A 12,517-nucleotide genomic window follows, 5' to 3' on the forward strand; every position below is an offset into this window, starting at 1 on the left:
AAACAGAAAAAAAAACTATATAAATCTGGTATCGCTGTATTCACACCGACCCGGTGAATAATGTCATCTAATCACTTATACTGCATGAGGAATGGCAAAAAAATAAATAAAACCAATTCTTCACCTGCGGTCGATTTGTACATTCTGCCTCGCAAAGTTTGCAGTAAGGCTCAGCTCACATTTATCCTGCGCTCTACGGTGAGCGCTTACACCTGGCTTTCCGTGTAAATCTCTCAAATACGTGATTCAGACAGAACCCCCAGTGGAAGATTCTCTGTAATATTGCAGATTGAGGCACTGTGGATAACATCTTGCCACCTATGATCCGGCGGTGTCCGTCTTTTTAGGCAGGCATAAAAGCGCAGTCGATCACAGTTTTGTTCACCCTCTGGGGTATCTGCGTACTCAGAAGAAATTGGACAACAAATTTTGGGGACCATTTTTTTCTTGTTACCTTTGCGAAAATAAAAAAAAAATTAAGTCAAAAATAATATTTTTGTGAAAAAATTTAAATGTTCATTTTTTCCTTCCACGTTCTATTAATTTCCTGTGAAGCACCTGAAGGGTTAATAAACTTCTTGAATATGGTTTTGAGCAGCTTGAGGGATGCAGTTTAGAATGGTGTCACTTCTAGGTATCTTCTATCATATAGACCCCCTCAAAGTCACTTCAAATGTAACGTGATCCCTAGAAAAAATGGTTTTGGAAATTTGTTGGAAAAATGAGAAATCGCTGGTCAACTTTTAACCCTTATAACTTCCTATAAACAAAAAGTTGTTTCAAAAATTGTGCTTATGTAGACATGTGGGAAATTCTATTCATATAATAATAATAATAATAATAATAATAATAATAATACCTAATTAATTAACTATTTTGTGCGACACTCTCTGATTTAAGAGCATACAAATTAAAAGTTTTAAAATTGCAAAATGATCTACATTTTTGCCAAATTTCTGATATTTTAATAAATAAATGCAATTCATAACGAACAAATTTAACTATTTTATGAAGTAACATTTTACGAAGTATAATATGTCACAAAAAAAAACTATCTCCGAATCAGTGGGATCTCTTGAAGTGTTCCAGAGTTATAATAACCGCATAAAATGACACTGGTCAGGAATTAAAAATTTGGTCTGGTCAGGAAGGTGAAAACAGGCTTCAGTGTGAAGGGGTTAAGGTCTATTGAAAAAAAATCCACACTGATTGCAGTAAATGCCATTTGTTTGTGTGTCTAAATTCCTTATCTCTCACATACATATCATACAGCCACTTTCATAAAAAGCTATTTGACCTTTTTGTAACTTAATTAAAAATTGAGGGACTGTACATGGAGACATATGGAGAACATACAAGGTCTGTGCCAATGTAGCCTTGTTGGTATGAAAAATCAGGACCCCAGTGCTGAAATTACTGAGACCCTGTGCTACAAATACACACGGACCGCACACATCTATTTCATGTCCCTGCTGCGCTAAATGCTATAGCAGGACATAAATGTAATCCGTGCAGGAGCCCAGCAGTAAGTGCTCACATCCAACTATTACACAAAGTAGACTTGTTGGGTTATTTGTAGCCGCTCTGGGAGTGGATAATTGATTACACCCTTGTACAGAGGGCCTCCCATTTTATTGACTCAGAATTTCTTAATAAAGGGATTCCTCATTGAAATATTTAATACCCCAAAACATATTCAAGTGCATCTTCATAATTGGCCCTCACTTCATCCTTAGTTCAAAAATTCTGTCCTGGTTAATCTCACTTTGTAATCCAGAGCATCAAATTCACCATACATAAGGTTTTAAAGCATATAATTCTGTCTGGCTGCAGCCACCAGTAGAGGGCACTGACGAGCTTACTGCATACTGATTTTATTTATCTAAATTATTTTGTTGGATGTATTTATTTAATTTACTTTTCTGGACTTGCATTCAACATAATAACTTATATTTATTAACTTCTACTTATCATAGTTACCTTGAATGTTGTTTCATGTCTATGCAGGATATACAAGAAGTGGATGGATATGTTCTTATTGCTGTGAATGCTGTTAAGCAAATTCCATTGGTCAACCTTAGGATTATCCGAGGGAACACATTTCATAAGAACTCTGCACTCGCCATACTTTCAAATTTCCAGGATAAGAGTACAAATGTTGGTTTGGAGTGGCTGCCTATGAGAAATTTGCAAGGTATGTCAATTACTTCTTTCATTAATAGCATTGTATGTTATTAGGCACATACTTTACCAGTGTTTATTATTAAACCTATTTATCACACTGAATTTTAAAATCTGAAACTGATGGACATGACCCAAAGCTATACTCAGAGAGCACTAACAGTTAAAATAATGGGGTACACTTATTTTGAGAGGACTATTTAACTCACTTTCCCTTGTGGCTACATTGCTGTTATTTTCCCCAAATTTATCCAAGTATCACATAGTGTTTGAAAAATTGTATGTATATTTTCACTCTAAAACTGTTTCTTCACTTTTTACTCCATCCCCCCGAAGTAGAACTGCCACCTTTTTCCACCTTTCAAAAAACTACAATTCATTAAATCTGCCTTGCAGCTTATTTACATAGCTAACCACGCCCACTTTTAAGCCTATTTTTCTAAAGTGGCAAGAATAGCATAAAATAGCACAGAGTTGAAAGCTTTTGTGTAAAAACTGCGTGCACCAAAATGTGCAACTTTTTTATGCTAAAAAACTGGTACAAAAGCCTTAAAGGTGTTTTTCACTACTCTAACAACCCCTTCTCACTCACTATATATATTCCTCCCTTATAAAATAACACCTATACACACATCTGGTGCGGGAGCTGTTTCATTGGTGTCGGCACTTGTTCTCCTGAGACGATCCCTGCAGACAATCAGCGTTGGCTCCACTCTACTCATTTTTGGATAAACCACATTTCCAGAGGAAGTGACAGAGCAGCCGCAGCTGATTTGTCTCAAGCTGGGGAGAATGAAGCCACCACTGACTGAGCTCGTGTGACATTGCTAAGCTGGATTATTAGTCCTGGAAGAGGAAGCGTCGACACCACTGAAACGGTGCCCAGCAACATCCTCGAAACCTGAAAGATCTGGAGAAGATCTGTATGGAGGAATGGGCCAAAATCCGTGCTGCAGTGTCAAGAACTATAGGAAAGTAGTGTACCAACAAGTGAAGTGTCCCAACAATAAAAATTGCATTCCTCTCGATTCTTTGTTGGTGGGAAACTTGCATAATCAGCAGTGTATCAAATACTTATTTTCCCCAGTCTATGTCCCCATTAAAATAAAAGTTATACTCACTTCCCGTGCCAACGCCATTCCAGCAGTGTCAGCACTCGCGTTCCTGGGGCTCCTGTGCATTTATGTCACGTAAGCCCTGCGCCCAATCAGCGTCGGCGTCACTGTCCTTGCCTTCAGACAAATCGAACATCAAGATAAAGTTGATGTTCAATATGTCTGAAGTTGGGGAGAGTGAAACCGGCACTGATTGGGTGCAGGGCTTGTTTGACATCACAACCCCACGTGACCCATAGGAGAGTGAATGACGACATCGCTGGAACGGCACCAACATGGGAAGTCGGTATAGGTGTTTTTATTTTAACAGGGCCAAACATGAGGAATGAGAAGGGGCTGTCCTAGTAGTGGACAACCAATTAAATGCATTTTCTCTAATGATGCTTGCTAGCTCTTTGAAAACCTGAAATATTAAAATATTATGTTATTTATCCTGCATGCTGATACCAACATTGTTACTTTTTTTTACATTGTCTCCCCCCAAAAAAATTAGAAACCATGTAAAATGGAAAAATAAGCAATCAAAAAAGAGAATGGGAAAATAAAATGGTATTGGGTAAATGGCAAATTTTTTCGTTTATAAAATGTTTTTTAATTTTTTTAATATCATTTTATAAATAAATAACCAATATAAATTATCAAATTGTCTTTTGGTTATTTAGCACTGTAATCGTGCTGATAAAATTAACATTTAATTTCTACAGTACAATGAACATTGTTAAAATGTGACCTGCACAATTCCAGAGCTGTGGACGGTATGGCAGACAATGAAAATCAAAACTACAACTCATCCTACAAAAAAAAGTCCTCATTGTGCTATGTCGATGTAAAAATAAAGAAGTTATGTCTCTTAAAAAGCAGAGATGAAAAACAAAAGTAATAATAAAAATGATGGTGATGGTGGGAAGGGGTGAAAATTCAGTGCCAAAAATTGGTCTCTCTGTCTATTCTATGCCTCTTCAATTTACTCATGAAGTGTTGCATCTGAAATGTTCTTTTTGGTTTTCCTTTTTTACAGAAATTCTTCATGGTGGTGTTACAATAAAAAATAATCCGATGCTTTGCAACCTTGATTCCATCCAATGGGAGGACATAGTTCACCCCGACTATGTTATATATGTGGAGAATAGTACCCACTCAGGCTGTATGTATTGACTTCACTTACTAACTGATCACTTACACTTCATCCCAGAGTATTGAGCTCTCCAAGGAACAAACTGTTCTTTGTTTCCTAGGGATCTGTCATTTATTGATTTTAATTAAGATTATCACTATATGAAGCGTAGAGAACAGAGAAGCGCTTCTTCATATGGAGGAGCTGGAAGAGATAGCTGCCATCCAAATAAATGGTCAAACTATGGTTCGCCTGGCAGCAGTCTGTTTTATGGGGCCCATTAGTCTCATTAAAAGTAGGCATACACATTAGTAAAATGTCAACTTTACCCAACAATTTTAGTATAAATGTCAAAGAGTCATAACATAGGGTATGTGTACAGTGATGTCCTGACTGTCCCTCAATGGCAGATGTGGGGGAAAAAAATGTTGAATAAGTTGTAGTGTAACATGGCGATCCTTTATTTCCACAGAAGATAGAAATGTAGCAGCCACCATCATGAAAACTGTGCACTACAGCAATAGTGTAAGCGCCTGTGCTATCTGAGTAGCACACCACTCATTTCACCTGGAAAAAGAAGTATCATGCAATACAAATAGCATCGTAGCTCACTACCCTATTAACATAGCATGGCTGCTGTCATCTTGGTGGCTGCTATATCTATAAGCCGGCGCCAGAGCTAGTAATTTATTTTCCTCTCACTATAGAAACTCCTCTGGTTTTGGTGCACTAATAGCATTGGAATTGTCCATACAATACACTTACTTAGCTTGAACTTGTCTCTTTAAAATTACAGGTCCTAAATGTGATGAAACATGCAATACATCGTGTTGGGATTCTGGTCCAGAGAATTGTCAAATACGTGAGTATATTGCTAATAACGTGAGGCCATACAGATCATGTCACCAAAATGTTCCTTTTCTCTGTGTTGGACCCATCATTGCTAGAATGATGTATTCTGCACTATGTCATGTGCACATACCACAGACTAAGATAGGATGTATCATTTCTCTGGGAATTAGGTACCATATTGTTACCTTATGCATTGGGCAACTGTAAGTAAACTAAAATGGCTAAAACCCCACCCACAAAAGGTGTCCTCAGAGTGGTGAGGTTGACGTTACTGTTCCCCTCAGGAACCTCAGAGTGGTAAGGTTGACGTTACTGTTCCCCTCAGGGGGTTTCTTAGATGTTTTGTGGGCCACCCTGGAGTTGGGCTTAAAATGGCCCACAACTAAGAACTGAAATTTGGAGGGGTATGATAAAATCACTTGCATAGTTTACTCTTAACGCTTGAAATACAGCCATCAAATTCAAGCAAAGGATTGGAGAGGATCTTGAATGATGGAAAAGGTGCAGATACAATGTATAAATTATTTTGCTCTAAAAAAAAAACACATTTACAACTGAATCATCATTCAAAACAATAATTGTATATATTTACATAAGCATTTATGTTCTAAAAAATCATTTAAAGGGAATCTGTTACCACATTTGACATATCTAAACTATTAATATGGTCACACAGGCAATAGACAAAGGTCCACCTTGTTTGTTTCATATCCTGACGAAGCCAATGCGAAACGCGCGTTGGGGCTGCACGGTGGTGAGCCAGATGAAACCACAGAAAGGTTAAGGTAGCCAGAGTATGGGGGTTCATCATATTGACAGGGCATTGATCTTTGTGGATGTAAGATTTCTATACCAGCTACACCTACCACCCCTTCTTCCTGGTTCTCTTTCCTATTATTTCATTACAAGGCACTATGCACTTTATTTTATAATGTGTGTGGTAATCTCTGGTTGATTCACTGGTCAATTTCTAGCTGTTTTCCTCGCTGAACTTATAAATGGTCATCAGTATTTTACTTATTACTTTTGCTTACTACTTGTGAATGTGTTAATTTTTGTAATAAATTTATACCTTTTTAATCCATTTGGACTTGAACTTCATTTTTCCTTTTTCTTGGGTATAAGGATTTTGTTTCATATCAGAAAACTTTTTATGGAAAAATCATCTTTTATCACTTTATGTAAATTACTTCTTCCAGGCTATGGGGAGGAAGATAACTCTGCCTCCAAATTATTTAACATGAAGGAGGAGTTACCAGTGTGAGACATGTAACTAATGCGGAATAGGAAAAATTAAATTTGTCTTCTTGCAAAAACATTTTTGCTTCTATCTCAGCTCTGCTGTATTGTATTATTCCATGGCGCTTTACATGTGAAAAGTGGTATATATAATAAAAACAGATACAGTAATCTTAAACAATAGAAGTCATGACTGGTACAGGAGGAGTGAGGACCCTGCCCGCGAGGGCTCACAATCTACAAGGGATGGGTGAGGATACGGTAGGTGAGAGTAGAGCTGGTCATGCAGCAGTTTGCTGGATCGGTGGTTACTGCAGGTTGTAGGTTTGTCGGAAGAGGTAGGTCTTAAGATTCCTTTTGAAGGTTTCGATGGTAGGTGAGAGTCTGATATGTTGGGGTAGAGAGTTCCAGAGTAGGGGTGATACGAGAGAGAAATCTTGTATGTGATTCTGGGAAGAGGAGATAATAGGGGAGTAGAGAAGGAGATCTTGTGAGGATCGGAGGTTGCGTGCAAGTAAGTTCCGGGAGACTAGATCACAGATGTATGGAGGAGACAGGTTGTGGATGGCTTTGTATGCCAAAAAGAAGGGGAATTACCAGTGTGATGTGTAATGGCCGCTCTCTGCTCTCCTGATCTCACTGCCGAGCTGAGTGTAATTATTCATGACACATCTGCAGGTTCCTCTCCGCTTCAGCTTCCAGCTAACAGGCATACAGGGTGTAATATTGTTGCAATAAAGCAGAGCTGAGATAGAAGGAAAAAAATGTTTTTGCAAGAAGACAAATTTATTTTTTCCTGTTCCACGTTAGTTACATGTCTCACACTGGCAACTCCTCCTTCATGTAAAATAATTTGGAGGCAGAGTTATCTTCCAGGCACCATCCTCTCCATAGCCTGGAAGAGGTCATTTACATAAAGTGATAAAAGATGATTTCTCAACAACAAGGCACCTTATATGAGACATATGAGGTAGGACTTTTTTTCAGCTGTCTATAACCTGTATGCCCATATTAATAGTATACATAGGTAAAATGTGGTGACAGATTCCCTTTAAAGACTAACCATTGCCTTAATTTACAGTGGGGCAAAAAAGTATTTAGTCAGTCAGCAATAGTGCAAGTTCCACCACTTAAAAAGATGAGAGGCGTCTGTAATTTACATCATAGGTAGACCTCAACTATGGGAGACAAACTGAGAAAAAAAAATCCAGAAAATCACATTGTCTGTTTTTTTAACATTTTATTTGCATATTATGGTGGAAAATAAGTATTTGGTCAGAAACAAAATTTCATCTCAATACTTTGTAATATATCCTTTGTTGGCAATGACAGAGGTCAAACGTTTTCTGTAAGTCTTCACAAGGTTGCCACACACTGTTGTTGGTATGTTGGCCCATTCCTCCATGCAGATCTCCTCTAGAGCAGTGATGTTTTTGGCTTTTCGCTTGGCAACACGGACTTTCAACTCCCTCTAAAGGTTTTCTATAGGGTTGAGATCTGGAGACTGGCTAGGCCACTCCAGGACCTTGAAATGCTTCTTACGAAGCCACTCCTTTGTTGCCCTGGCGGTTTGCTTTGGATCATTGTCATGTTGAAAGACCCAGCCACGTTTCATCTTCAATGCCCTTGCTGATAGAAGGAGGTTTGCACTCAAAATCTCACGATACATGGCCCCATTCATTCTTTCATGTACCCTGATCAGTCGTCCTAGCCCCTTTGCAGAGAAACAGCCCCAAAGCATGATGTTTCCACCACCATGCTTTACAGTAGGTATGGTGTTTGATGGATGCAACTCAGTATTCTTTTTCCTCCAAACACGACAAGTTGTGTTTCTACCAAACAGTTCCAGTTTGGTTTCATCAGACCATAGGACATTCTCCCAAAACTCCTCTGGATCATCCAAATGCTCTCTAGCAAACTTCAGACGGGCCCGGACATGTACTGGCTTAAGCAGTGGGACACGTCTGGCACTGCAGGATCTGAGTCCATGGTGGCGTAGTGTGTTACTTATGGTAGGCCTTGTTACATTGGTCCCAGCTCTCTGCAGTTCATTCACTAGGTCCCCCCGCGTGGTTCTGGGATTTTTGCTCACCGTTCTTGTGATCATTCTGACCCCACGGGGTGGGATTTTGCGTGGAGCCCCAGATCGAGGGAGATTATCAGTGGTCTTGTATGTCTTCCATTTTCTAATTATTGCTCCCACTGTTGATTTCTTCACTCCAAGCTGGTTGGCTATTGCAGATTCAGTCTTCCCAGCCTGGTGCAGGGCTACAATTTTGTTTCTGGTGTCCTTTGACAGCTCTTTGGTCTTCACCATAGTGGAGTTTGGAGTCAGACTGTTTGAGGGTGTGCACAGGTGTCTTTTTATACTGATAACAAGTTTAAACAGGTGCCATTACTACAGGTAATGAGTGGAGGAAAGAGGAGACTCTTAAAGAAGAAGTTACAGGTCTGTGAGAGCCAGAAATCTTGATTGTTTGTTTCTGACCAAATACTTATTTTCCACCATAATATGCAAAAAAAATGATAAAAAAAACAGACAATGTGATTTTCTGGATTTTTTTTTCTCAGTTTGTCTCCCATAGTTGAGGTCTACCTATGATGTAAATTACAGACGCCTCTCATCTTTTTAAGTGGTGGAACTTGCACTATTGCTGACTGACTAAATACTTTTTTGCCCCACTGTATATGTCATAAATGAACAACACACATAAATTTGTGCAACTTTGTAATATATTATCATAGAAATTGGCTGCTTTCTCTTCCAGGACTGATCAGTCATTCTCAAAATCCTTACTTCTTGGGTAAAATCGGTATTCACTGAAGACATATTTGTACATTAATGAGATAGGAGATGGCAGTTCTCACTGATAAGATTCTATGTAGTTGAGAGGGGGTAGTATGGAGGAGTTCTTCTTCAAGCGCCTCCTCGCCCCTCCATAGAATATTATCAGTAGTCCAGGAGGAGAAATCAGTGATGTCTGTTTTTGGGGTTAGGCTGATCTCTGCTCTCTCTGCTTGCCACATTCTCTCCTTGTTAATGCTTTCTGACAGAGCAATCTCTTGCCGACTTGTATCTTCTCATTAGAGCAGGCGAGGGAGAAAACGCACTGTCAATGCGCATTTAATACCTTAACGACCAGAGGTATTTCCGTTTTTGCCTTGTCGTTTTTTGTTCTCCTTCTTCCCAGAGCCGTAACTTTTTTATTTTTATGTCAAAATGGCCACGTGAGGGTTTGTGTTTTGAGGGACAAGTTTTACTTTTTTTAATGACAAGATTGGTTTTAACATATCGTGTACTGGAACACGGGAAAAAATTCCAAGTGTGGTGAAATTGCAAAAAAAGTTCAATTCCATACGTGTTTTTTTATTTTTTTACAATGTTCACTAAATGCTAAAACTGACCTGCCATTATGATTCTCCAGGTCTTTGCGAGTTCATAGACACCAAACATGTCTAGGTTCTTTTTTTATTTCAATGGTGAAAAAAAGAAATCAAAACTTTGGTAAAGAAAAAAAGGCACCATTTTCCGAGACCTGTAGCGTCTCCATTATTCATGATTTGGGGCTGGATAAGGGCTTTTTTTTTGCGCACCGAGCTGACGTTTTTATTAATACCTTTTTGGTGCATATGCGATCTTTTGATCACCCGCTATTGCATTTTACTGCAATGTAGCGGCGACCAAAAAAACTAATTGTGGCATTTAAAAATTTTTTCTCATTCAGCCATTTAGCGATTGGGTTAATTCTTTTTTTATATTGATAGATCGGGCAAGGGCAATTTTGAACGTGGAAATACCAAATATGTGTATGTTTGTTTTTTATTGTTTTATTTTGAATCGGGCAAAACTGTGTGATTTGAACTTTTATATACTGTGTATATATATATATATATATATATATATATATATATATATATATATACTGTATATATTTTATTTTTTTATATAGATATATATTTTTAAAAACTTTTTTTTTTTACTTTTTACTCCATGGGAGACTAGAACCTGCAGTTGTCTGATTGGCTATCTAATATATAAAGCTGAATGTGTGTGTGTATGTGTGTGTATGTATGTCCGGGATTGGCTTCTGCACCGTCACAGCTACAGCCACAAAATTTTGCACAGTCACACGTCTGGACCCTGAGAGCATCATAGGCTATGTTGTGAGGTGAAATTTTAACCCCGCGCTTTCCAATTCACCAAACAATTTTGCCCCTATCTACATAATGGGGCAAAAGTGAAAGGAAAAGTGTTGGAGGCGTCGCAGCTACAGCCACAAAATTTTGCACAGTCACACGTCTGGACCCCGAGAGCGTCATAGGCTATGTTGTGAGGTGAAATTTTAACCCCGCGCTTTCCAATTCACCAAACAATTTTGCCCCTATCTACATAATGGGGAAAAAGTGAAAGGAAAAGTGTTGGAGGCGTCGCAGCTACAGCCACAAAATTTTGCACAGTCACACGTCTGGACCCCGAGAGCGTCATAGGCTATGTTGTGAGGTGAAATTTTAACCCCGCGCTTTCCAATTCACCAAACAATTTTGCCCCTATCTACATAATGTGGAAAAGTGAAAGGAAAAGTGTTGGAGGCAAATTGACAGCTGCCAGATGTGATCAAGGGGGACTTAAAGAGTGAGATCGATGGCGCCAAAGAGTATATACCGTACAGTTGCTAAGGTGGGGCCCAGACATGGGATACTCACCACACATGGGGATATGAACACACACACAAAATGCGCCACACACTACCACGTGCTTGAACACATATACCACCCTCAGGACACATTTCACCACACATACATCAACCTCGCCACATAAAAGCCGAAAAACACAAAAGTCGCAGCTCAAAACTCGCCACACGCAAAACTCGCCACATGCAAAACTAGGCTCACGCAAAACTCGCCACAAGTGCAAAACTCACCTCATGGAAAACTCGCCACACGCAAAACTTGCACACGTGGAAAAATTGCCACATGCACAAAAGTTGCAACACATGCAAAAGTTGCTTCATACAAAACTTGCACATACTCAAAAGGCAGCACACATAATACTCGCCACGCGCAAAACTCGCCATGCGCAAAACTTGCTGCACACAACTTGCTACACTAACCTGTCCCATGCAACTCGACACACAAAAAGTTGCTACACACATGTTGCCACACAAAACTCATCTCACAAAAGTCGCTACATGCATGTCGCCACACGCAACTCAACACACACAACTTGACAAACGAAACTCGCCCTAAAACACACACAAGTCTGGTATTATCCTTCAAAAATAAAAATCTGATTAATAAGCAGACAAACTACAAGAGCAACAAATGTACCATATAGGAAATACGGCAGCTGTCAGTCACATGACCTGTCTATTATGTGTATGTGTGAGCTAATATATACTGCCAGGGGGAGGGCTTCCTGTTGGCTGGGGATTTATCAGGCTGCCAATTTAGCTTACAAATACTGAGGTAAAAATACTGAGCAAATAACGTGTGAACGAGGTCTAATACAGGAGGAGATGACACACAGGTATATACTATATACAGGGGAGATGACACACAGATATATACTATTTACAGGAGAGATGACACACAGGTATATACTATATAGAGGAGGAGATGACATACAGGTACATACTATATACAGGAGGAGATGACATACAGGTTATACTATATACAGGAGGAGATGACACACAGGTATATACTATATACAGGAGCAGATGACCTACAGGTATATACTATATACAGGAGGAGATGACATACAGGTATATACTATATATAGAAGATGACATACAGGTATATACTATATACAGGAGGAGATCACACACAGATATATACTATATACAGGGGAGATGACACACAGGTATATACTATATACAGGAGGAGATGACATACAGGTATATACTATATATAGAAGGAGATGACATACAGGTATATACTATATATAGGAGGAGATGACATACAGGTATATACTATATACAGGGGAGATGACACACAGCAGGTATATACTATATACAGG

The 12,517-nt window shown here is 39.0% G+C and overlaps 1 protein-coding gene across 1 annotated transcript in view; it reads left to right on the top strand.

Annotated features, from left to right (window-relative positions):
- Positions 1 to 12,517, top strand: part of EGFR (epidermal growth factor receptor) — a 250,897-nt gene that overhangs the window by 163,746 nt on the left and 74,634 nt on the right. Inside the window, exons 3-5 of the mRNA XM_069730173.1 lie at positions 2,008 to 2,194; positions 4,315 to 4,440; positions 5,207 to 5,272. Of these exons, the coding sequence (XP_069586274.1) occupies positions 2,008 to 2,194; positions 4,315 to 4,440; positions 5,207 to 5,272 (379 nt within the window). The remainder of the gene's footprint in view (positions 1 to 2,007; positions 2,195 to 4,314; positions 4,441 to 5,206; positions 5,273 to 12,517) is intronic.

Source organism: Ranitomeya imitator, chromosome 6, assembly GCF_032444005.1.
Source record: "Ranitomeya imitator isolate aRanImi1 chromosome 6, aRanImi1.pri, whole genome shotgun sequence".
NCBI lineage: Eukaryota > Metazoa > Chordata > Amphibia > Anura > Dendrobatidae > Ranitomeya > Ranitomeya imitator.